Source organism: Ambystoma mexicanum, chromosome 1p, assembly GCF_040938575.1.
Source record: "Ambystoma mexicanum isolate Mex_15411 chromosome 1p, UKY_AmexF1_1, whole genome shotgun sequence".
Classification (NCBI taxonomy): domain Eukaryota; kingdom Metazoa; phylum Chordata; class Amphibia; order Caudata; family Ambystomatidae; genus Ambystoma; species Ambystoma mexicanum.
In genome coordinates, this window is record NC_090921.1 from 1,318,150,441 (window position 1) to 1,318,176,204 (window position 25,764).

Consider the following 25,764-nt stretch of genomic DNA (forward strand, 5'->3'; position numbering starts at 1 on the left):
AAAATAATAAAACAATGGCTGCTGTGATTTTAAAAGTGCTGCTCTTTGTGTTTTTTACCATCTTGTGCAGGAGACAGTGTGCAATGCAGCTCAGTGTGATGACGAAGAGGGCCGCTTTATTGACTTTATTACCTCCTCTCCTGAACTCACCAGTAGCCAATTCAGGGGGGGGATACGGCAGCCAAGCTGCACTGGTGTAAAGATATACAACAACACGTGACACTTGACATAGTGAACTGTCTAGTAAAATGGAGAGGTGCGCGAAACCGGTGCGGTGCTCACATGTCTCTCGTGATGAACGACCTGATCGTTGTCAGAGCCTTGCGAGCTACAAGGGGAATGAAACACTTGGCCCATGCTGCAGAAGAGGAGACATGGGCTCTGTCAACTACGCTTACCTTGATCACGCCATAGCAAAGAAGGCCCCTCACTGCGGCCTACGCTGCCCTGGCAGTGCACACCAAACACTTCTTTGCCCGGCCCGCACTGCCAGCCTGCCCTGCACCTGACCTGTGCTGCTGCGCAATGTGTGTGCAGGGGCAGGCAGGGCATGTGCGGTTTCGGTTCCCGTGCTATGGAGGCAGCCGAGGCCCTCATGCGCAGGCGCGCAGCCTAGCTTCCCAGCCCAACCCTGGAAAGAACAAAATGCACAGGCAGCGCCAGGCGCCAGCGTGGCGTCAGTGGTGGCAGCCGGCACTGCAGGCAGCCAATTCACACAAACCACCCAGGCGGATTCAGGCGCCAAAGAGGCCGTGCAGGCCAGAGGCCTACCGATGTCCCGGTGTCCCGGTGGGGCAGTCCAGCCCTGCCCTTCACACTGGGAAATTAGGGTCAGTGAAACAAATAATATGTCAGCATGTCCACAGTGCATTTTAGCTTTTCCCTATGTAGTTGCCTGGTTTGATCTTTTGAAACTGTATTCCTTTTTTGCAGTGTTAGCGTTTAACACAAAAAGCAACCCTTAACTAGAGAGGCCTATTGTTCCCCCTCGTATCTCGGGAAACGTGCTGCTGTGAGATTATTAAATTGACAAGATCACACACTCGATGTCACAGGATGCCCGTTGCAATGCCCCAGTTTTAATCTATAAGAATAATGCATTCTGTGCATTGTAGTCTGGGGATGACTTCACTTTAAGCAGTTGGTCTCAATCAACTGACACCACTGACTTCCATTAGGAAAGGAGAAGACAATGTGTTCTCCTGTTATCTGGTCACCCTTAATGTCACGTACACTATGTCACAAATTTGAGAAATTGTTGTGACATACAGGCAGCCCATGAAACAAAAAAGGAAATAACATAGAATTTCACACATTGACCCCAATTAATCTTCTGCCGCACCTGAAGTAAGCCTCTGATAGACAGAGAAAGAGGACATGTGATGTTTACCCCATGATAGGAAGCAAGTCACTGAGGAAGGGCGCTTTGTTCTTATATTCCCTGAATGCCACGCCAGTGGCTCAACATGTAGACCACGTTCTTCTTCTAAATAACATCTTTTATTCAAAGCTTCTCTCTTCTTGTTAATAATAAGTGTTCGTTAATGCCATTCTTTTCAATTCCAATGCTGTTAAATGAACAGCACATGATCTCGTAACTTGTAATATCAGGGAAAGGATTTCAAACATGGTTGGATGTGAAAAAATACAAGTGTTCATTAAAAATAATTATATCTGCCTCAATTTCAAGCACACGAAGCAAAAGAAAAACACGGTGTTGGGAAGACCCAGGTCCATGCAATAAAGTGCAGAAAGTGTCTACACTGGTTGAAGTGGTAAAATAGTGATAAAATCATCTTTAACAAAAATAAAACTCTTATCCCTGTAATTGTTCCCAAGTGAGAGTGAAAGCCGGCCTCTGTTCATTCAGATGGCCCTCAGTAGATCCAGGAGAGATATTTTTTGAGTGTCTGTCCTCAAAGTTTCCGTGTTCTTAGATGCCTTCCATGCTTCTCCAGTTGTCTACTCGCCAAGGGCAATCCAGATACTGAATGACCTTACTGACAGGGCTTCTCTCTAAGGGATCCAGTGCCAACAGTTTGCTCATCATGTCCATGGCATCAGCGGTCAACTTCTTCCAGTGTCGAGAGAGCTCCTCAGTGTTTCCCGTCTCCTGCCAGACAACAAAGTCATCGAAGAATGGGTCTGAGATCATGGTTTTCTCCCAGGGGAAGTACCCAGTTATGAGGCAGAAGAGGAGGACCCCGAAGGCCCAGGCATCCAGGGTGGCATCAATGGGCAGCCCATCGGTAGTCTCAGGGTTGGTGAGCTCCGGTGCCGTGTAAGGGATTACTCCTGATACCAGCTTTAGGAGCGTGCCCTTGGGCCTAGTGAGGCCAAAGTCTGTGAGCTTGATGCGTTGGCAGTCACGGCCGAAGAGGAGCACATTCTCAGGTTTTACGTCTCGGTAGACCAGGCCGCGGCTGTGGATGAACTCCAGAGCGCTGACGAGCTGTTTGGCGCACTGCTTGGCGGCAGACTCAGGGACTCCTTCCTTCAGGAGAAAAGTGAGGGAAAGGAAAAGATAAAATCAGATTAGTGGGGCGTTGAGAGAGCATTCATGTGATGGACTTTACAGTCAAACAATCAATGAGATTATTGTAAATTCTTGGTAAATATTGACGTGCGAACATTACATAAAGTATCTATTTTAATGTATTCTTTAACAGGTGGATATAAACATTTATTCTCTGATGTCGCTTGCACAGCTCAAAGACACACACTTAGCGAGAGCTTTTGGATTGCGTTTGAGCAAAATGATAATAATCAGCTGTTGGTTGTGAAGGAATTAGGATGACGTATGTATGCAGAATATTATGAAAACTACATTATGAGAAAAGTAACAGTATTTTTGGTTTTGGCAGTGAAACCAAGCTGGAAGGGTTTCCATTTAATGGATCAGGAAAGACGGAAAATATATGTGTAATTAATGGTTCTAATCATGGAATATTTGCCCGGTACCAAAGTGAATTTGCACTGTTGAAAAGGGACTTTGCACTGCCGGCACAAACCCTGATTCATGGAACCGTGCAAAGTGTATTTTTGCAGTGCAAAGTCCGGGCAAAGTTAGCGCATAGTTATTTTTGCAGTACAAAATGACTTCGCATGGCAAAAAAAAGCTTTGCACGGTTCCATGAATAAGGGTTTGTGTCGGCAGTGCAAAGTCACTTTTCAGTAGTGCAAATTCACTTTGAACCGGGCAAATATTCCATGAATCGGACACACAGACTGAAGACCTGTGTAACTTCACCGTCTACTCCACCTACTATATCTACTGTGCTAAGTCTTGTGTGGAGAGAACCAATTTTATGGGGTTCAAACAGACAACCTGCTCTGAATGAACCAACTGCCCATTTTTGTCAAAGTGTTCCGCTGCCTCTGTCCAAAGAATAACAGCTATTTGAGGCATTTAAGATATGTTATGTTATTCTGATTTATACTGTGCACCGCTGCCATTTTCATGGTCTCCAGGCACTCTGCCAGTTCCGAAAAGACCAATTTCTCAATGTTCAATGTCATTCTCTTAAGCAGGACTATGTTTTCTGATGTGCATTTTGATTAAAAATCATATACCATCAAGAAAAACTCGTACACTTAGAAATGTACTGCCTTCTGTAAAGCTGTCTAGATTTATGTTTTGAACTTTACTTCTGTATTTGTATATACACCCGCAAAGTTATGCTGGGCACATAAAGGCTTGGAAGAAAGCCTTCCACATGAAATGCAATAGTATAGGAACCCATTTCTGCCAAGTGACACATGCAGCTGCGCCGCCTAGGAGCCATCGCTGGAAGTTCATGTCCAGTTCACAACCACATAGCCAATGCATTGTGGGTATGCAGATTAGATCAAATACACCCCTTTTCACTACAGAAAATTGTCTTACTCTTGTAGGGTAGTGCTATCTTATAGATGATTTTTGCCAACCCTGGACAATACTGCACTGATGCCCCGATAATGTTGAAACATATGCAGTGGTGTGTCCCTCTTGTTTTAAAAAGACGACGACTCTTTTCTGCATCCATTAGAGTTGTCTCTCCTTGGCTGAAAAATGCTTTGCACAATACAGAACCAAGTTTCCATAATAAAATAGGGCTGAATTAGAGCGCTTTTGCATGCTCATGGCCCTCTGCTCTTGTGGATCTGAACTGGAGGTGATCTTTCAGTGATGGTTACTGGGCGGTGCTGTGACATGTGTGACTTGGTGGAAATGCCTAGGTGTACTTTTACATTACAAGTGGCCTTTTTTGTGTCTTTATAGACCTACCGCAACTTTGCTGGTGTACCCTAAACATGCCACAGTGCTCCACAATGAAGATTGTCAGGTATAGTGTTGTGATGACACCGAATAAGGCTTAAGTTACAATGCAGTTGTGTGTGTCCAAGTGAGTTGCCTGTCTTGGCTGAAAAACACAAGGTGTAAAACAGCACAGCCCTGCATGAAAAAGACACATATCTGGAGGGGAAAGGCTTGCGTTTGAATAGTTTGCATACCAACAATGCATTGATCCCGCGGGTCTGAACTGGATGGCACTGTGGCACGTGTGACCTTGGAATTAGTCTGCATATGCTACGTTCGACTACTTTCTGTTTTCTCAGATGATATGAGTTTTTCAAATGCTCCCTACATCTTTTGTATATTAGAATGGAGTTCCACCCACATGCATTTCACTAGCTTACGTGTAGAAGGGTCTTTTTTAATAATGCTTGCTGTCAGCTGGTATTAGGCTCATGTGGTGAGCCTTCATGCGCTTCAGAATGGTACCATCCTAGAGGAACACATCTGCGTGCAAGGAGAAGGCGTTCACCACCCCTCTTATATGCAGCATGGAGCAACAGGTTGAGAGTTGCAAAGAAATCAAGATGGCTACCAATCTTTCATTCATGTTTAAGTTGTCTGGCAGTGAAGAACAGAGAGAATTCCAATATAGGGCCCGAGCATGTGTTATACATCTCCTAGTGGTGGTTGTGATGTACATAGCTTAACCCTGCTGAATGTATCAACTCTTCACCTCTTGCCATTTCCAGGCTGAACACAATGGTTCTGTTTTCTTTTTCTTTCTATAATCCATGTAATACTACTGTACAAACAGCATTCCTAAATTGAACAGATAAGGGAGCTGACTCACATGGAGATAAAAAGGATCTGTCCCGTCCTCACAGAATGTCGTCAAGTGCAGAAACTGGGATTAGAACACATGTCTCTTGCTACCAAATATGGCAACCCCAGCACTGCATTGCCACTACTGCCATCTCATAACATTAATGTCTGTATTAAAGCCACTACTTCAGCCACAAGTCCAAGAAGAATCATAAATCAGCACATGAACAGCATATCCACAAATAGGAGAAAGGGGAGACGGGCAAACAAAAATATAGCAAGAGCAACGAAGTTACATACCTGCAAAAAAAAAAGCAAATCAACAGAAGATAGAACTACAATAATTAGCAAACAGTCAAGAAGAGACATTTTATTTTTACAAAATACAGCCGATGAGGCATCTGTTACTCAAATAGAAGCCAGCACAGTGAATTCACAATACTTATAGTACCGACGAATTGCAACCTCCCATAAGAATTCATCAGGTCCATGCATTTAGAGGGCATCGTAGAGATGCAAGTGGACAGATTCAACAGTAGATGTACAGTGCCATTGGGGTAAAACCTATAGGCCAAAACAGCCCAACCAAGAAGCCTGCAATAGGAGAGTCCAGGAATGTTTAAGAGTTTACAGGCTTTGTATTATTATTAAGTTGGCACAAAGGTATTACAGGACAAAAAGTAATTTACATCAAGTGTTTTTTTTAAGAAGAGTCTTCCAGCCTTCCATGCATGTGCAGTTGGAGAGAGTAGCCTGCCGTGCCCTCCTCTAATCATGCCCAGATCACATGTATGGATTGCAACATGGAGGCATGGGCCGTTTTCGGTGCTGCCTCCACAGTGCTACCAGACTGCCGGGATCACTAAAGCACCACCACGAGAGTAGCATCAAGCACCATAAAACAATGGACTAATGTGGCAAGGTAAGAGGTGGACACCAAATCCCTCATACTGGTCCACCTGTTCAGAGACACATTGAAAGCCACAACAACTGACACCTACAAAAGGAGATAAGGAACTAGTTTCACATGTAGCCAATCTGAGGGCACACATTACCTAACACTGTGTCTCTTTGAATCTACGAGATCACCAAAATTGGCCTTGTCTCCTTGTTTAGTATGGAATTATTTGTTTAATAGTTTTTTTTATAATGTACTGAAAGCCTGAGTTATGTTTCTAAGCGCGGGTCTGGGATTCAAACCTCTGTGGCTCTGTGTGGTCTTGCTTCCAAGACAAACATGTTGCCCCTGTGCTACCCTCCATTCACTACCCCTGTGCTATCCTCCGTTCTATCATAGTGATGGTGTGGTGGCTCCGTAGAGGGCGAAGAGTACACTCTTTGTAAAGCGAATCAAAGATTTTTAAAGTTCTGTGCTCAGTACCTTGAGCTGAAAAGAGATTTCTTTCTGCCAAAGAGTAAGGCAGACAAACATTTAGAAGCTCTTTGTTCTGCTTGAGATGGGCAAGGGACCACTTTATTCGGGAAAGGCCGCAACCTCCGCACAAGGCTCCCTAAATAGAGGCTAGTGACATAGTTTACTCATGAGAAGATTACAGTGGTCAATGGTCAGTGGAAAGACTGTTTCAGACAAGAAAACAGAAGCAGCATCCTTTAAAAGCTTTTACGTACAAACAACTTCTGAGGACTGGATGCCAGGTGAATGCATCTTACACCCCAGGTTCGGACTAGTAAACATGTCATCAACATCTCCTGGTAATCTACAACGTTCTAGAGCAAAGGTTCCCAATGCGCGTCACCACAGAAAGTTCTTCTAATACACGTATCTTAACATGTTTCAGTTGCAGGTTGCTCACATTAGAACTTACTCTGGGTTTGATGATGGAGATCAGGTCCCGCTGTAAAGCTGCTTCATACAGGAAGCCATAGTGCTCAATGGACTCAAAGGCAATGCCAAACATCCCAATGATGTTGGGGTGGGTCGAGAGGTAGAGCGCTACGCAATACTCATACAGGAAGTTGTGCCGCTTGGTGCTGGTCTTGGGCAAGAGTTTCAGGGCCATAGGTGTGCCTTGGAAATCAGAACGACAGAAACAGTTAATCAAGTAGGAAACACTTAGAACACTCAGAGAAAATGTTTGTACATGGCACCCTTATCTCTATTTATATAATCTCTTAGGTTTTGAATGGTAGTAATAATAATAATAATAATAATAATAATAATAATAATAATAATAATAATAATAATAATACAATAATACTAGTAACAATATTAATACTAACAATAATATCACATTGTATATAGTGCTTCATGTTGGATTTCTGCCCCACATAAGTGCTTAATAAAGGTGTTTCACTACCCAATGTAATGTCCATGAAAACCTTGGGGGAACTGGAAGCACATAGAAACTCAATTATGAAATGTTAGCTAGAGTTTTAGTTGCAGTGCGCTCCTCAAATGTTTTGTGCTGGTTTCTCCCCATTCTCATCTCTCCCTTTTCATCAAGTTCCCACCGTCTCAGTACACACAGCGAGCACATGTTCTCTTCTGCGATGCACGCGTTCCCATGTTTCGAGCCTTCGGGCTGTATTTGCACTTTACATAAAACCTCCCTCTTCATGGTATATTTCTTTCATGGGGCCTGTGACTAACAGGAGATTTGGGACATGGTGTTCCCTTTGCTGGCTTTCTTATGTGCATGCTCTATGTATAAGGAATTGCCTCAAAGTAGTGTATCTTTATGTATGTAAATAGAGCTCAGTATTTCACTTTTTTAAATATTTATTTAACTTGCTGCCTTCACTCCAATATCCTTTGCTTACAATTATAGAAACCCATGAGCTAATAGTTCACAGCTCTAAAAGTGAAGTACAAATCTCAGATTCCCTCTATGTCATTGAATGTTTTGCTTTTTGATTAAGTACATACCATCACAACTGTAGGCTCCCATCACAGTCTGTAGTAAATGCCATACAACCGTTCAAACTGGGAAAGGTAGTTTTGCAGAATGTCCTAATACAAAGTGGAAGGATGAGAAACTGCATTCCCTTGTCCCCTAGTGGAAAAGATCCAGTACGTCACACCCATTTGCAAAAAGCCATTTTTAGTGTGGTGAACATGCAGTGCAACCACAGAAACATATACGTGTGCGCGTCCAACAGCTGGAGGAGTTTTCAAATGCCTGCACCTCAAATTATTATAATTGTGTACACTAACAGCCTGGTGGATTGTTAATTCCTAAAATATAACCTGTGTCTGTTTATGACATGGTGGCTGCTGAGATTACATAATTATACAGCCAAAAGCATTGGATGTCATATTATTGTCAGGTTGGTGTGGCGACCCATTCATGACAGGGCTGGGTGTGTATTAGCAATCTGGATGTACCATTAACAATCCGATGGGACCTGGACCAGAAAGCTTCTATTTTAATTCCCCTGGGAAGTTTCCACCTCCGTGCAGGGCACAGGAACCTCTCCCTGGGGGGTTCCTTGGGAACCAGTGCATTAAAGACAGTTCTGACGTTTAGTCCACAGAGGGGCTCCACCATCTTTAATGTTGCTAGTGCACCCCGCACTTCCTGCCCCCTTCCCACTTCCTACAGACAAGGCACTCTGGCAATAACTTGAACAGGGAAATGAGACTTGTAACAGCAGCAAGGATTAGACTCTTATAAGAGGCTTACTGTTGACCAATTGTAGCAATTTTTTGTTAATTGTTGTAGCATTTTGCCTATATAAATAAGTCGATTCATCTTTAGACTTCAAGACAGGAAGGACTTGCATGGAACTCCATTGTGCATATAGTCTATTCCAAAGTCCTCTGCTATATAGGTGAAGACAGATGGCTCTGAGAACGAGGACAGTTCTTATCCCTACCTATCCGAAGAGCATACATTGGTGGAAACTGTTGTGTGGACAATGGGTATTGCAACTGAGGCTCTTGCACACAGGACCCTGCCAATGGAGGAACCAGAACCCTTGCAAGTGCTCTCAACAAACAGTCTTGGCTGGAAGGACAGAAGAAGGAACCACTTTGACCATAAGACCCTGGACTGGGCCCCTCCATGACTACAAAGTCTAAGAAGCAGCCCAAAGCCTGCTGTATGCCTCAAGATGCTTTTCGAGCTGTCTGGAATGTGATTGGCTAACTTTGAGATGCTACAGGACCCGCAGTGAACTCAAAGTGTTTTGAACAGCATATCTGTTTTTACGAGCCATCAAGATGCTGACACAACCTGATCGCTGGCTCAACTCTTTGGAAGTAACTGACTCAGCCTATCTTGTCCGCCAACTCGGTCCAATGGAAGCATAGTCTCAACCTCACCCGAACACCAACTCGACCTGATGGAAGCCATCACAATCACCCATCTCAAATGCTGAATAAATACACTGGGAGCCCAAGCCTCAAATCTTCTCGATGCTGGCTTGCTACTGTGAAAGCATGACTCAATCGTCTCTACACTAGCTCGCCTACAGTGATATGATATGGCATTTTTAACGTGCCTATACACAAGTGAAGCACCTCGAATCCCAGCTCAATGTTATTGAGCCCCAAGGATAAGAAACTGAGGGTATATGAAGTGGTCCTGACTGCCTGAACCACTCTAAAACAGCCTAGTGACTAATAGGCCACCCTCTATACCTTTTTCCAAGACATCTCTATGAACTTTGACAATTTGTTCTAAAATCTTGCTTGGACATCCATTCTACAAACCCAGAGTATTCCTTTATTTGAAAGGTTGCTTTCTCTGTGTTTCCCTTATGGGGATTTATTAGTTCTGTGCATTTTTGTTAGTTTAATTAAAGATACTATGTTTATAGAACCTTCATTCGACATTCTTTTATTTTGATACCATCATACCATAATACTTTGTGTTGCTTCTGTGCCAGCTCACACCCCACCTAAAGAGTATATACGCACCTAAACCCATGTTACCAAAAGAGACGAAGGAGGAATGTCAGGTTGCGCCTGTTTTTCCTTTATGGTTGAGTTCACAACTTATTAGTAGAATGGGCCTAAGTAGATGCCTTGGGCACTACTCATCCCTGTGCTCCTTCAGAGCAGTAGCCATTTAGCACACTGCACCACAAATACACACAAAAAAAGCAACAATAACAACAGTTTTTTCAATGCTAGTTCGTTCGGAAAACTAGTCAAAACATCACTTCAGGAACCCCAAAGCAAAAAAGTACTGCCATAGTACACAGTCATGTATTTACTTCATTAGCAATGCATTGGGTTGTAATTGTATATATCTCCATCTTCCCCAATGGGACTTTTCATGTTATGCTGGTTGATCTTTTTTCTTCAAAATAATACATTATGGACATTTAGCTTATATATAATAAGCACTCAAAACTTCAGCAGAATGCAAGGGGGCACAATGAGGTACAATCACTTGAGCAGGATAATAAAAACAAAAAGAATGATATACTGATAAACACCATATTTGTGTTCTTCATCTATGATTGTAAAGCTCCCTGTTGCTTCTGGAAGCTAGGTCGCACTCAATAAATACCCTCATAATAATAATAATAATAATAATAATAATAATAATAATAATAATAATAATAATAATAATAATAATACTTTTGAGGGTGGACAGGACTCACATCAGGCCCCCAGATTGAGCCTAAGGAAGGCCCAAGCAAAGCGACTGTTTGTGCAAAGACTTAGGGCCATTACCAGCCCCGTGCAGTACTTTTTATGTATCCATAGCCCATGCACTCCTAACTAATAAATAGTTGGAATAATATTTGGAAAGTTTTTACCATAACCACCATAATAATATTCATAATGTGGCCCTTTTTCATGCATGATTGGCAGAAGTGAATTAATAGAGAATTAAGATATCAGCCCAGATTCTCAAAAACTAGCCAAATAAAAAATGTGCATAGAATGTGATTTTATATGTGCAGTTTGAGAAGTGTGCATGTCACCTCATTCTCAATGGTGACCTGCACATTTCAAGGGGCATGCGGCTGCACAAAAGATGTGGTGACCAGCCCTTTGTATACATTAGTGTCAGCAGCAACATTCATGTATGGCATGCTCCAAAAGAGCCGGTGTGGGTGAAGGAAGCTCATTTTAAAGGTCCTGTCACTGTGAAATGCAAGGAAAAAATAACATTTGTTTCCCTGTTTGGGGAATAGAATTACACGTGTGACAGAAGTTCCACCTAAACAAATAGAATGACCCAATCATGGAGTTTGCAAATCCCTGCTCCTGTTCCAAACAGGCCGAATGAAATGTATTGTGAATACAGAATGCACCTTAAAATGTCCAGAAATACGTTCTGATTTGCGCTACTGTGCATAGGGGGAAAAGAGCATTTCAATGTGCACACTTATGATGGTCACATTCAAATTGCCTTTGCAAATTGGGTGCATATTTTTGGGCACATGTAATGATATGCACAAGTGCATCTCATGACTTGGCCCAATAGAGTTTTGAGAACCTGGCCCACTGTGTTCCTGATTTCCCCTGTTCTCTTTCTCTCTCTTCTTGGAGTTCGAAGGCGGGATTCTTAAAGATGTTCCCTGGACCAAATCAGGGTTGCTATGTGCATATCGGATTGCAGCTGCCTCCTTAGGCCTGATTCATTCACAAACCCCAAAACTGGAGAAAATGTAGAGATGCCTAGGGCAGGTGATCTTCTGGAGATGAGCCAGGCATCTCCAGATTTGCTCCAGTTCTCGACTCTCCTCATTTTCTCCTCATGTTCTCCAGTGAAAGACGTCCTTACCCCCACGCGATGATAACTTAACGGCACATGATTTTTTCTCTCTAAGCTCCCTCAGGGACTTCTTAGCTCTCCCTATAGAAACCATGAAATAGTATTCTAATAGGAGCTGTGATAGTGCCCAGCAATTACCATGTTGGATACAGGCCCCTTTAACCATGCTCACTCTCAGCTTTCCTTGTTAAGCTATCGGTCCATCTCACTCCTCCTTCCAACTTTCAGTCCATCCAGTGTTCCACTCCTTCTAGGTTTTGCCCCCACTCTTTGATGTTACTGCTCCTTCAATTACTACAGCTCCCTCATCTACAATACTACATCCTCCTCCACACTACCACTCTCCTCATCCCTTCAACTACTCAAATACCATCTTTTCACTTAGTACCACCCACTTCACACACACTCCTTACACTAGGCTTCCTATTCACTCACCACACAAGCATGCACACTCACACTGCAGAACCACTTTTACCCTTTTGCCAATACCTCACCTTTTCAATGAATTGCCCTCACACTCCCCAATTCCTTCATTCCTCATGCTGGTCTCTTGCTTGTCCACCTCCACTGCTGATCTAACCAGAATAATCCACATTTCCTGTTTCCCTACCCTTGATTAATGCCCCCCAACCTCTGCTGAGTTTGGTCAACTGTACCTGGCCAATGTGGCCCTGTCTATCCCACCGTGGACGTGTATTTTAATGTTAAACAACATTTATAACACACATTATCACCACTGTGATGGTTCCCTGGCATTCTGGCAGATGTGAATGGTAAGAGGGCAGGGAGGGTTTGGAGGGTGTAGCGAGATAAAGGTATAGCGAGATTGGCGATGTCCTGTTGGCAGCATCAGCTCAGTTAACACTGTTCGCTGAGCATGGGTGTGGTTTACAGATCGGTAGGCTCCCATGTGCTGCTGTGCAAGACAATGTGTGGTTTGCTCTGTTGTTGTAGTGTAGTGAGGGGTCTGCAGTTTGCTGTGTGAGAGAGTGGTTGTGTTTGTTTAGGGTGTGAGAGGTGTAAGCGGAGAGTTGAGGTTTTTTAGTGGATGGGTTAGTTGGGTTACCTCGTTTCATGCATCTGTGTTGGGCGAATCTGCCCTTGCTGTCTGCAGGAGCGTTCCTCTGGTGTCTGGTTCTGCCCAAGTGTCATGATGCCCGCTCCCGGGGAGCCGGATCAAGCCCTGCGTCCCCGAAAGCGGACATCCAGTCCCCAAGGAAACACCCAGCAACCCCATATAGGGGCCCTTTGGACAGTAGGCGCCAGGCTCATAAAAGACATCAGTCCTGGCGCCATAGGCGCCAGGCTCATTATGGGAGTGCTTGGGTGCACTTACCTGATGCAGACCTCCTTGAGGCCTGAAAGGAACTACTTTACCTGTGGGACTAATTTACCATCCGGGCGTGGTCGGGGAAGGATACATACCTGATTGCAGGAAGGATACATACCTGGAACTTCTTCCAAGGCTATTTAAACCCCACCCGAACAGCCACAAGTGCTTCGCGTTGTTCTGCATCTAGCAGCTGAACGCTCACCGTGTCTGCTCCTGCATCCTGACTTCTGCCACGCCTGCCAGCATCCTGGATCACCTGCAAAGGAAGAGAAGAAGAGAACAGAAGAAGGAAAAGTCCTTACCTGCTAAATCCGCATCCCGGAGACATCTCGCCGACAATCCTGAAAAGGAAGACTTTTATTTAAAAGCTCATCGCGTCGATCGTTGCAGCGCCGCATTCCACTCACCTTTACAGGGCGCCTCCATGTTCAGCAGCGATCATCCGGATTCACAGTCACGCCCCAGCGCCTAGGGAGAAAAAGGCAAGAACAAAAGGTGAGAGAGAGAAGGGAATAAGGAAAGCTAAATCTCCATGTTAAGACTTACCTGTTGATTCATTCCCTCTTCATTTCGGGTCCGTGCCGCATCCTGGCATTTCCGGACCCCGGCCCCTAAGGGGAAAAAAAGGCATCAGCGTTAATGAGCGAATGAAAAGACCTTACCAAAAAAACGCTCATTAAAGACTTAACTGGTTTCTACAAGGATTTCACCTCTCATCTCGGGTCGGTGCCTGTTCCCCGGCATTCCGTACCCCGGCCCCTATGGGGAAAAAGACACTAGCATTAGTACATTAATGCATGGACACAAGGGGAACCTCTTATCAAAAAACTTACCTGTAAGCCAGGCAAGTTTGGTTCTCACCAATCTGAAAATCCAGTGAAGTAACTGGATACCAGCGCTCCCCTGCATCAGAAGCAGAATGGAGAGCTCGTCCTTCCAGACCCTAAGGTGAGACGCTACAGGGAATCACAGAAGGGTTTCGAGGAGGGTGAGAGGGGAAAGTGGGAGGCCGATTGCATTACCCCGCAGACAATTAATCCCCTATTTTCGCCTACAGAAGGATACTTCTGCGAGCCAGACAAGCCAGATTTGGGGGCCCGGTCCAGTCCATCTTCCGAACCCTGCGCATCACCTTAGAAGAGGTCACAGCAGCGCGAACCAGGCCAGCGCCTCCGTGGGAGTCCGGTGAGCGTTACACCAAGGTTGTGGCATGTCTCTGTGAATGTCTGGTGATCTGTGGGGGAAAGGTGGCTTGGTCTTCCCCTCCCCAGGGTTGAGATCGCGAAGGTTGTGGGTTGCTCTATGGTTGTCAGTGGGGTCTGTCTGCCCCTGCCTCCCTGAGCTCATGGGGTGTGGTCTCCTCCCTCTATGTACTAAGGGTCTCCTGTACTGTTGGTTTCTATGTAATGATAACTGCTTCTTCGTTTTTGGTTAGGGTCCCTGTCACTTGAGCTTTGTCTAGCTGAGGGTTGTGGTTTGGGAGAGGCTTGAGAGAGCGTGAATCCTGGGTTTCCTCCATGACCTGCTACTTATTGTCACCTGTGCTTGTTTCTGGTGCATTCTATTTCCAGTGGTGTCTGTTAGTTGATTCTGTCCGGTTCTGAGGTGAAGAGCAAGGTTTGGAGTAGTTTCCTGATTTTTAGGTGGTCCTTTGTATTGTGTATTTCTTTCAGAAGTTTGTTCCAGGTTTTTGATGCCAGTTGGGAAAAAGAGGATTCCCCAAGTTTGTTTTTTTTGTATGGTTTTGGTTCCAGGCAGATGTTATTGCTTGAGCCGAGTGTTCTTGATGGTTGGTAAATGGTTATTTACTTTTGTAGGTATTCTGCTCCTTGTCCGTGGATTGCTCTGTGCATTATGCACATTGTTTTGAAAGTGATTTGTAGTTTGATTGGCAGCCAGTGTAGCATTTTTAGCACTGGGGTGATGTGGTCCCTTCGTGATAGTTTAAGGAGGAGTCTGGCTGCAGCTTTTTGGATATGTTGCAGTTTCTTCACCAGGTGTTTCGGCATTCCGGGGTAGAGGCTGTTTGTGTAGTGAATTCTTGACATGACGAGGGCAATGATTGTCAGTGTTTTAAGAGCGAAGGACAGGAACAGTAGAATTATTTTTATTGAGTGTAGGGGGAAAGAAGCATTTAGTTATTATTGCGTTTACTTGTTGTTGTAATGTTAGTGGGTTGTCCATTAGGATTCAAAGGTTTTTGACTACTTTTGATGGTGTGGTTGCTGTTCCTATTTATGTTGGCCATGGGACATAGATGTTATTTTCCAAGTTTTGGATATAACCATGATTTCTGTCTTGACTTGGTTCGGTTTGAGGCTCTTTGTGTTCATATCCCAGCATTGGGTTCTTTTCATGTCCTTCTTCGAATTTAAAGATGATTTGTGTGACATCTGCATAGTTGTAGCATGTGCATTTATGTTTTTTAATGATTTATATTAGTTGGTTCAGGTAGGTATTAAAGAACAGTGGGGATAGGGAAGATCCTTGTGGTACCTCGCAGTTGGTTTCCAGAGAAACTGATTTGAATGGTTTTATCCAGAGAGTTTCTGTTTTTTTCTCTAGGAGTGATATAATCCAGAGTAGGGCTAAGTCTGTTATTCCTATTTCTCCTATTATTTTGATGAGGATCCCATTGTTGATTGTGTGGAATGCTGCAGAGAGGTTGAGTAGTATCAGGGCATAGTTTGTTTTGTAATCTGTGTTTGTCTTTTGGTCGTCCCAGATAGACAGGAGTGACATTCCTGTTCCTCTTGTGGGTCTAAATCCACCTTGTGCCTGGTCCAGCAGCCTGTGTTTTTCTACATGTTCTTGTGTTAGTTTGTAGACATAGCTTTCTAGCAGTTTTGCTTGGTAGGGGATGTTTGAAATAGGTCTGTAGTTGGAGAGGTCTTCCATGTCGTCTCTCATGTCCTTGAGGAGTGGTTTGATGTGGACGGGATTGAATGCCTGCAGTAATTTCCTAGTTGTGAGTGCTAGATTAAAGAGGTTTCTGTAGCATTCCAGTGGTGCGCTCTGTGTGAGGATTGTATCACACTCAGCAATGGAAGGCTGTACGTCTGTGATATCCATGTCCACCTCCCCTTCCTCCTCATCCGTCTCCTCTGATGAGGACTTGTGCTTGTGTACCTTCTTCTTTGGTGTCTTCTTTCTTGTGAAGAGGTACGGTCTTCCGCAGTAGGAAGCCACACTGATACCCTGTGATGCAGGGAAGCAGAGGACCTCCCCCCGCAGGGACCAGATGGAGAAGAAAAAAGCAACCGCTTAAAAAAACCTCTCTGAGTCTTTGATGCTGTAGCGGGTGGAAGGCTTGACAGGTTTATCCTGATGTAAGATGGAAAGGTGGTCCGGATCACAGTGGGTAAGAAGTCCTGAACAGCGAGGGTCCAGTGGCTCCGTAGCAGAAGGGAGTCTTTGGCTGAGAGCAAACCATGGATCCGTGGGTGAAGGGAAAACGAAAGGCAGAAAATAAACAAAGACAGAAGGACAGGGAAAAGCAGGGAGAAAAACCGCTCGGGGGAGCGGACAGGAGACGGGCAGCGGTGAAGAAAGAAAAACAAAACAAAAGCTTAGGAAAGCGAGGAAGACTAATGGAGGAAAGGAGGGAAACAAAGAAATCCAGAAAAGGCAAAGGTGAGTAACGGGATACTCGGGGACAAGAAAAAAGGGAACAAGGAGGAAGGAGAATAACAGGACGTAGTTCCTTGAAAGGGGAAAATCACAGGGCAAGCGAAAAAACACAGCAGCGGAGCGAAAGCAAAAGTTGCAACGCACCGAGCCTGAGAAAGGGGCGTGGTTAAATACAGAAACGAGGAAGGGCCCAAAACAAAAAGACTAGAACGCTAACCAGGAAGTGAAAGAGAGAGAACGGAACAACTTAATGGCGCTGCCAACGCCAAGCGTTCCACAGCCGCCAGTGGCACCTGCGAGCCGGTGGCATGACAGATTGATTTGTCGATGTCTGGAGGATATGGGTCAATTGGGGAGCCTGCTTTATTGCTATGTCTTAGCAGATTGATGAATGTCTCTACTGATATTTGTAGGAATCATTGGAGTGTATTCTGTGGTTCCAAGATTGGCGGAGTCGGTTGTGTGTTCTGGTCGACTGATATGATATGATATGATATGATATGATATGATATGGCATCTATAACGCACCTATACACAAGTGCTGGTCTGCTTTGTATGATTTGATGGATGTCGCTGATTTTATTTTTGAAGTGGCCAATAAGGTTGATGCATAGTTTCTGTGAAGGTACCGGAGTGTTGCATCCCAGTAAGTTCCTCATTTTATTTATGATGTTGAACAGTACTCTTTGGGGGTTGGCGGCTTTCGTGATTCTGTTGTCATAGTATTTCTTTTTGGCCTTTTGAATTTCCTTTTTGTAAGATCGAATTTGTCTTGATATTGCAATCTTTTTGCCTTTTCGTATTCTTTCCTCCATTATAGTTTGAGCTTCTTGTCTAATGTAAAGTCATAAGTAGGGGGCTAAGACCTGCCCACATTCTCTGCGCTGATTTCCCATGCATGGGGGCTGGCAGTGTAAGAATGACATTGTTCATGTCCATGTTCCGTTCTTTGTTCCATGGAGTCTCCTGGAAAGTATTTCTAGGGAGGGTGGGTCCTGCTCCCTTTTTGGCTCCTGGTGGTCTATGGGGCTTTTTTGGTGTTGTGTAAGCTTAACTGGGCAGATACAGAGCCCTGCAAGGCTTTTGGTGGTGCTGCTGTGTTGGGACATATTTTCTCTCTCTTTCCACCGCGCCTAGCTGCAGTGCTTCTGCCACATAGTAGATTTATCTCCATGTGTCTCTCTCTTTCACTCTCTTGTTGTTGATGTAGCTCAGCTCTTACAGTCTTCTTGTTCAGCCATGATGTTTCTGTAAAAGACAAGAGAATACTGGCAAGCAATTTGTCGATGCCTGGGCATGAACAAAGAGTGCTCTGCCGAGAAGCACTTCGGCAAAAGGGGGGACAGAAATTGGGGTCCTCTCCGCTGCCTCCCTCCACCTCAGGGGTAGGACTGGCTCTCAATTTCTCCATTGCAAGCCTCCTACTCCCGGGTGAGAAGGGTTTCTTTCTGTACCTTCTTGTCAAGAGAAGAAGAAAAAGGAGAAGGAGAAGGAGAAGGAGAAGGAGAAGGAGAAGGAGAAGGAGAAGGAGAAGGAGAAGGAGAAGGAGAAGGAGAAGGAGAAGGAGAAGGAGAAGAAGAAGAAGAAGAAGAAGAAGAAGAAGAAGAAGAAGAAGAAGAAGAAGAAGAAGAAGAAGAAGAAGAAGAAGAAGAAGAAGAAGAAGACCACTGGAAATAGCACATGACAGAATGATCAACTAAGCCGTGATGGCTCTTCCAAGAAATCCAGAAAATCTACAGATTCAAAGTTCAACCTGTGAATAAGGAGATTCCTCAAGGGACAGCTTACATGCACTTCTAGAGGCTATCACCCTCAAGGTGAATCATCTGACTGACTGAACAAAAACAGCAGTAGGAGTGTCCAATTCCATTCACTGACAGGGCATTTGAAACAGGAGACCATTCTAAGGAACTCCATGTGCTTATAGATCGGAAAACAAAGGGCTGTAGTTATGGGAGCTTCAGGATGTGCGTCATCTGCATTCGGGTATTAGTATTCCTTTTCAACATGTTTGAATTCTTCCTTTCTGCCAGATACCTGGGCACATACAGACAGAAATCAATGAGCTCCTCCTTCACTTATAATCATTCCACCCTCTCCTTCAACCCTTCAGTGCTTCCTCCACCCCTTGAGTGCTCCTTTCTCCCCCAGTGCTCCTTCAGGCTCTATTGCAGCTGCCTGTCATGCCACTTACCCGGGGTGCGGGGCGCATCTGCAGGTCCCGGCGCTTCCCGTCCTGGCGCATCTATCCCCGATACAGGTTGGGGGAACCTTGGTCATCTGCGGCTCAAGCCGCTTCCGGATTTTCCCGTTCGCGTGGTTTGCGCAGGCGCGGAGGGCCGTGTTTCGCCCTTCGCGCATGCGCCGTCCACAGAGCGCTCGGGAAGTTGCAAGCTTGCTTCCCAAGCCTCGTTTTGGGCGCGTCAGCACCCGGGGACAGCACGGATTGCGTTCCAAGCCTCCCGGGTACTGCCTGCCCTATATAAAGGGCCAGTTTGCTTGAACAAACCGCGTCTCAACGCGGTTTGTTTCCTGATCGCGTCCTCGCTTGTGTTACTCTTGAGTGGCACCTTGTCAGCATTCCCAGTTCTTTGTCCTTGTCCTTCCCTGCTGAAGGTTCCTTTCCTTGTCTGCCTCTGGGAGTTCTTGCCTCATTCCTTTCTAGCCAGTAGGTTCTCTGGGCCTTCTTCCTTCCTGCTCCCTTCCTACCTTCCAGCTCTTTCCCTTGTTCTGCCCCAGGGTTCCTAGTCCCTCCTGCCTCTTTGCCTGTTGATTCAGTGCCTTGCCTCCTGCCTTCCCTGGAGTTCTGAGTCTACTAATCCTTCCACTGCACTTGCCAACTTCAGTTCTCTTCATCGGTCACCCGCTACTTCTGGAGCCTAGCTGTGGTATCCTGCTGTGGATTTTCCATCCAGTCAAGACCCGCCTTCCCTGTCAGTGCTTGCACTGTCCCAACGTCACACAAATCAGGGAAGTGCGCATCCGTGGCGTTGGGAGCTGGTTCACCACTGACCCTGTTTGAATTCAGGGTGGGTGTTGCGCTGGTTCCTCGCGTCACACATTCTGCAACCATCAGTCGGACAGCCTGGCTACTTCATCACGACCATCCACTGGAAGTTCAGGTACCCAGCGCCCACGAGACGCTTTTCTTAACACTGCCACGCCCTCGTGCACCTTTCCCTCCAACAAGCTCCTCTCTTTCCCTGCATTATCCTTTTTCTCCTATGTGCTCTGTGTTCCACACATGCTGGTTTACCCCCTAGGATGGGCTGTCCAACTTCTGGCCTCATGGGTCAGAAACCTTAACAGTTTTCAGGGTAACCCTCATTTATATTAATGAGACAACATGTGCATACATATAGAATCATTGTACGCATTTTTGACTCATGATTATTAATGAGGGGTATTGTGAAATTGCAACGTGGATCTGCCTCTCGAGGCCTGGAGTTGGACAATCCAGTGTGACACCCCAAAAGCACATTTCATCTTGTATTAAATCACAGTGATCATCCCCTTTTTCGTGCCCCCTACTCCTTGTCCCGTTCCCCAGGTGGACTGGCGCTTCAGGGGCTTGTCAGATAATTATTAGCCCTGACTATCCTCCCTATCACACCAATCTGTATGGCCTTCTGTGCAAAGAGGGGAGTGGCGTTTGAGGCAGTACACAGACTACCCTACAATTGTCAGTGGGAATACATTTCTCAGACCAGAATACTCTGTCAGCCTACTTCTGACTACACGAGGAAGTGGATCTTTCTTATATAGAAGACTAAATAAAGGTACAACTTTTACTCCTCTGGTGTTCGATCTGTTCCAACCCTTTGGCTGCCCTAACTAGGGAGGTTTTACTGGATGTGTTGCACAATGACATGCTGCATACAATTCCCTGGTTAATATATGGTAGAAAGGATTTTTAAAACTCAGACAGATTCATTGGATTGACAACTCGGATTCACAGGACAATAAAACATGTAGGCAGAGGCGTCGCTAGGGTTATTTGGGGAGGCTATAGACCGAGGTCTTTTGAAGGTGACGAACGGAGACCCGAAGGGAAATGGAGGAGGCACCCCGATAACCGGGGCAGGGGCCTTCCTCCTTCCGCTCTCTCATCCCTCCCCCCCGCGGGGGCAGGGGAGAGGGCGGCAAGAGGCAGAAAAAGAGCGCCAAGCGCGGCAAAAGCCCGCGAAGGGCAACAAAAGAAAGGGGAGGAGCTTGGGATTCATAAGCGGCGGGCACCCGGAACAGCAGCACTTGCAGCTCTTCCAGCAGCCGGGTGCCCGCCAAGCAGGAGAGGTTTTTCGGAAGCAGGACGAGGAGCAGTCGCCGCATCTTTGGAACTATTTTCAATATCTGTTTGCTGTGGTTATATATATGTGTGAAAATAAATCTGCGGCCTTGTTATGCCAAACCAAAGGAAAATGTCTCATTCAGCACCTTACTGGAGGGGAAAGGAAAGGGGCTGGCAAGAATGAGTAATGGGTGATGCATATGGCATAGCTAATGGACAAATGCCCAGGTTATGGTTGTAGCCCCGAATAGAAGCTCCGGGGCTTCAACCAAAAGGCTAGCTAGCCCCGAGCCCAACAGTCCCGACATTAGCACAGTCCCGGATCTTTTACAGACCTAGCAACACCCCTGCAAGTATGGCTGCAATGGGAGGGCCGATGTAAACAATACTCTGAGAAGAGAAACAGCTGAACTTGTGAAATCATCGGTGAGTGCCAATACATTGCTGACAACAGTATTAGGGCCGAACAATTTTAGCTGTTGAAAACACCTCTTTGCTCATTCCTTACTGACCAGATTCAAAATGAACTAATTATTGCTTAACTCAATTAGATTCAGCCGGCATGGTGACAACCAGGACAGGGTGCGTCGCCACTGTCATTTAGATGAAAAAGAGGACCTGTCGCGTTGCACGTTCTCTGTCCATTGCACACCGCAGCTAGCCAGACATTTCTAGTCCTGTTGCTAATGTTATGTGCTTTAGGCTGTGCCACACTGCTCGGTTACACCTCCAGCTTCGTGACGGCCAGTTTGTATATGTCTTGCTGAGGGGAAGACCTTGACTTCTGATTTTAGAACAAGACATCCCTCATGAAACACTGCGTTTTAAAAAAAAAAATAATCTTCTTTTATGCAACTGTTCTTATGTATGTATTGTTGTACCTGGTTGCATGCATTTATGGATGAACAGTTTCATCCAAAATTAAGTACATTTAAATTTGACAATTCAGATTTCAGGCATAGCGCAATCCCACTCGCATTGTGCCCCTTTCCCCCAGCTGTTGTTTCCCACGCACATTCCCCATTCTGCGCATGCGCGAGCAGACAGACTCTTTCTGAAAGCCAGACCTATTGCCAATGTCTGTTTGCTCTTGCTGTCTCCTTCTTTGTTGTGGGTTTTCTCTCACTGCGAGGCTCCCTTCTCCCCTTTCTCATTCTTTCCCTGGCCAGCAGTTACCTCTTTGGCGATGGGTGACCAGAGACACCAATCCATATTTGCCCCTTCCAAGCTCCTTGACCACCTTGTAGTGATCGGTCACCTCCATCCGGACCAGGGTCTGGGACGTCAGCTGCATCATCTCCTCCAGCATCGAGGCCGCCTCCAAACCACCTTTGTTTAGGTTCATGGCTAGAGAAGGACAGAATGAAATGCTCTAAGTAAGGGAGTGAACATTGATGCCCACAGTTATCAGCTCCAGCAGTTTAAAGAATTACGTCCAACAAAGGGAGCATTTCGCATTTGAAGAAGGAGACTTTACACGGTTCCATTTTAATGGGCCACATGGTGCTGTGCAACGTTAAGTTGCGCTGTGTTTTGATGTATGGTGTTGTGTTCTGCTGTGTGCTACTATGCCACTAAGATAGCTCAGTGGGTTGAGCGCTTGCTGCTGCGATCTGAGCGTGATCTGCCGGTTCGAATACCGGCAAGGCCAACTCAGCCTTTCATCCTTCCGAGGTCAATAAATGAGTACCAATTTCGGTTGGGTGATATTGTATGTAAATATGTGCTCTGGAAAGCGCTTTGGATTAAGGCGCTATATAAATAACACATCATTATCATTAATGTTATATTATTGAAAGCTCTGCTCAGATATTACTTTTGACTCACTAACTACAAAATCAAAAGAGACACGTTGGGTTTAAACAAAGAGGGAACGTAGATTTTTGGCTTACAGCTTTATTTGCATCCCCGCGCCCCCAGAGTACTTGACACTATGAATACATATTAGAGGCTGCTCGTTTTGTATTTCATGGACCTCTTCATAGCTCGCAGCATTTGATAGTCGCATGGTCCTATTTCATAACACTTATTGAAACTGTGAATTAAGTGATATAAAGTGATAATACTTTGGCATCATTTCGCAAACCAACATGAGACATTCCAAGAAAAATATACCTCAAACTCCAAACTTCTAGGGAAACTTTTGCGACGTTTTTTTTTACAAGAAGCGGCAGAGCTATCATGGGTTCCCAAAACATGTGTTTCCCATGCAAACCACAATTGGTGACTTTTGCTCTCACATAGAGCAAAACCCCCTGGATGTATGTGTGCCTGCATGTCTAAGAAGCTACCAGCAGTTCTCACCCACACAAAAGTGGCCAAAATTCGTTTATGTATTTTTCAAGCTCACTGGCCTACTCACAGACCAGCACAGGTGTTTGGAGATCTGATTCGCCAATGCAGGGATAGGACCTGGGATTTTTTAATTTTTATTTATTTATTTATCTACATAGCGCTGACAGCCCGCGGGCATCAGGGCGCACAATAAATCATACATATCACATACAAAACAAGTATAAAGCATCAAAGAACAACACAATTACTTTACAATCATCAACAATGACAAGGATTACAAAGTATGGCACAATATAGCAAGGCCTAGAATATGAGGGTGTGGTGTAATAAAGAATGCTACAAAAAATGAGTTAATTTGTTTAGAGGAAGGATGGGTCTGGACATTTTAGTAAGGGGCAATTAGAGTGTTGTAATGCTCACCTGGTATCCACGGGGACGTCACTCAGCTTGTTCTGACCTCTTACATCCTCGAACCCTTCCCTGGAGTCTACTCTACTGGATACTGGGCCTTATTTTCTTGGAAAGTGTGCTCTCCGCCTGCTTTCAGCTCAGGAGCGCATTGATTGATGCGGGCTTGTTGCTGCCTAGTTACTTCACTGGCAAGAGTCCGACAGGTAAGTATAATGAGTCTTTTGAACAGTTTTCTAACTTTGTTCCTTTCCTTCCTTAGATGATGGCCAGTGTCCGGGGATGGCGACGCGCTGTTGAGATGAGTAGCGCTGAAGGTGAGTGAGAGCACGATGCGCAATGCAAACCCTTTCGTGTTTGTCTTGAACTGAGTTCTTTTTCTGTGTCTTTTAGGTGCCGCGACGTTTTCAGCGTGGATGCCGTTTATTAAGAAGAGATGCGGTGAGTAAGCGCGGTATGCTGCGCCTCTAGATGTTTCCACGCTAACCTGGAGTGTCTTTTCCCTCTTGCAGATGGATGAGAAGTTCCGGAGACAGAATTCCCCCAGAGCGGCTGGGATTCAGGTAAGCGTTTGAAGCTCATACAGTCTTTAAAAATAAGCAAAGATTTGCTGAATGCTTACTAATGCCTTTTTTCTGTTCTTTTCCCTTTTCCGTAGGAAGCGGCGTGCCGGGATGGAAATGACACCGCCGAAGATGCCCGCAGAACAGAAGAAGCGATGAATGATGGGCAGAAGCGCCTCAAGGCTGTTCCTAACGGTGTTCTTATTCTTGCAGGAGCTAAGCGCAGAAGAAAGAAGCAGGCCTACTGGAGACCAATCCGAACACGGTGAGTGTCACGCTGCAGGTGCAGAAAACACAAAGCATGTTTCTTAGCCAGGGCGTGGCTTAAATAGTCTCTGGGTATGCCATGTGTCTCTGGGCTGAACCACACCCAAAAGACTAGACTGCACATGCAGTTCTGGGAACTGAAATATGTGGGGGAATCCATCTTGTCCCCATCAATGCACTACAAGTCCAATCCTCAATGTTACCTTATGGGGGTGAGTGAGTCTGGTGCCACAAGCGCCAAGTCTGACTCCAAGTGGGTCTTTGGAGGGATGGAGAGGCCCTTGAGGGCCATGTAGGTGATCGTGGCCTGGCTCCAGCCTGACATCTTGGAGGGCTGAGGACATGAGGGGCAGGAATCATGACAGCACTCCCACCCAAGGCTCCTCTCAAGGTGGCTCTTCTGTCTGGTCCTGGTTTGTTTGGATGGTTTTGATGAAATCGTCTAAGCAAGCGAGGTGCATGGATGTACTCACAAGGCTCCCATGTCCTGTCTTGTGGACCATACCCCTTCCAGTCTACTAAGTAGTATAATTTGGATCTGACATACTTTGAATCCAGGATGTCCTTGACTTCGAATTCTGGCTCCCCGGCGACTACTACTGGCTGCGGTGGCATTGCTACCTGGGTCCCAGTTTGAACAGGTTTAAGGGGAGACACGTGGAACACAGGATGAATCTGCATGTTTGACGGCAAAGCTAGTCTGACCGCGACAGGATTTATCACGGAGGTGACGGTGAATGAACCCAGGTATCTTGGATGGAAAGTTCGGGTTCCTTTAATGGACACGTGTTTAGACGCCAGCCAGACTTTGTCTCCCACTTGGTAGTTGGGGGCCTTTGCTCGGTGTTGATAAGCAAACTTCTTTTGGTGATTCTTAGCTTGAAGTAGGTGTTCAGCTGCCCTTTTAAAGGTTTGAGAAATGGTCGTGTGCAAGGTTTTGACTGCTGGCATTTCCAGGGTTGTAGGAACGTCCAACTCAGAAGTATGTGGGTGCCTGCCATACATGGTATAAAAGGGTGTCTGCCCAGTGCTGGTGCGTAGGGAATTATTATAAGCATATTCAGCTATCCATAATAGGTCGAACCAGCTTCCTTCAGCTTGGTGTACTCAGTTTGACCCTCCGTTTGGGGATGGTGACTGGTGGATAGCTGGATGTCGATCTGGGCCATAGAGCAGCATTT

At 45.5% G+C, this 25,764-nt stretch overlaps 1 protein-coding gene across 2 annotated transcripts in view; it reads right to left on the reverse strand.

Annotated features, from left to right (window-relative positions):
• Window positions 1–1,478: 1,478 nt before the first annotated feature.
• LOC138453535 (serine/threonine-protein kinase SBK2-like) overlaps window positions 1,479–25,764 on the reverse strand; it is a 224,162-nt gene continuing 199,876 nt past the window's right edge. For both annotated transcript variants that reach the window (XM_069606505.1, XM_069606513.1), the window contains exons 2-4: window positions 22,227–22,397; window positions 6,928–7,130; window positions 1,479–2,494 (exon numbers count right to left, since the gene is read on the reverse strand). In XM_069606505.1, the coding sequence (XP_069462606.1) occupies window positions 1,934–2,494; window positions 6,928–7,130; window positions 22,227–22,395 (933 nt within the window). In that variant the 5' untranslated portion in view covers window positions 22,396–22,397 and the 3' untranslated portion in view covers window positions 1,479–1,933. The remainder of the gene's footprint in view (window positions 2,495–6,927; window positions 7,131–22,226; window positions 22,398–25,764) is intronic.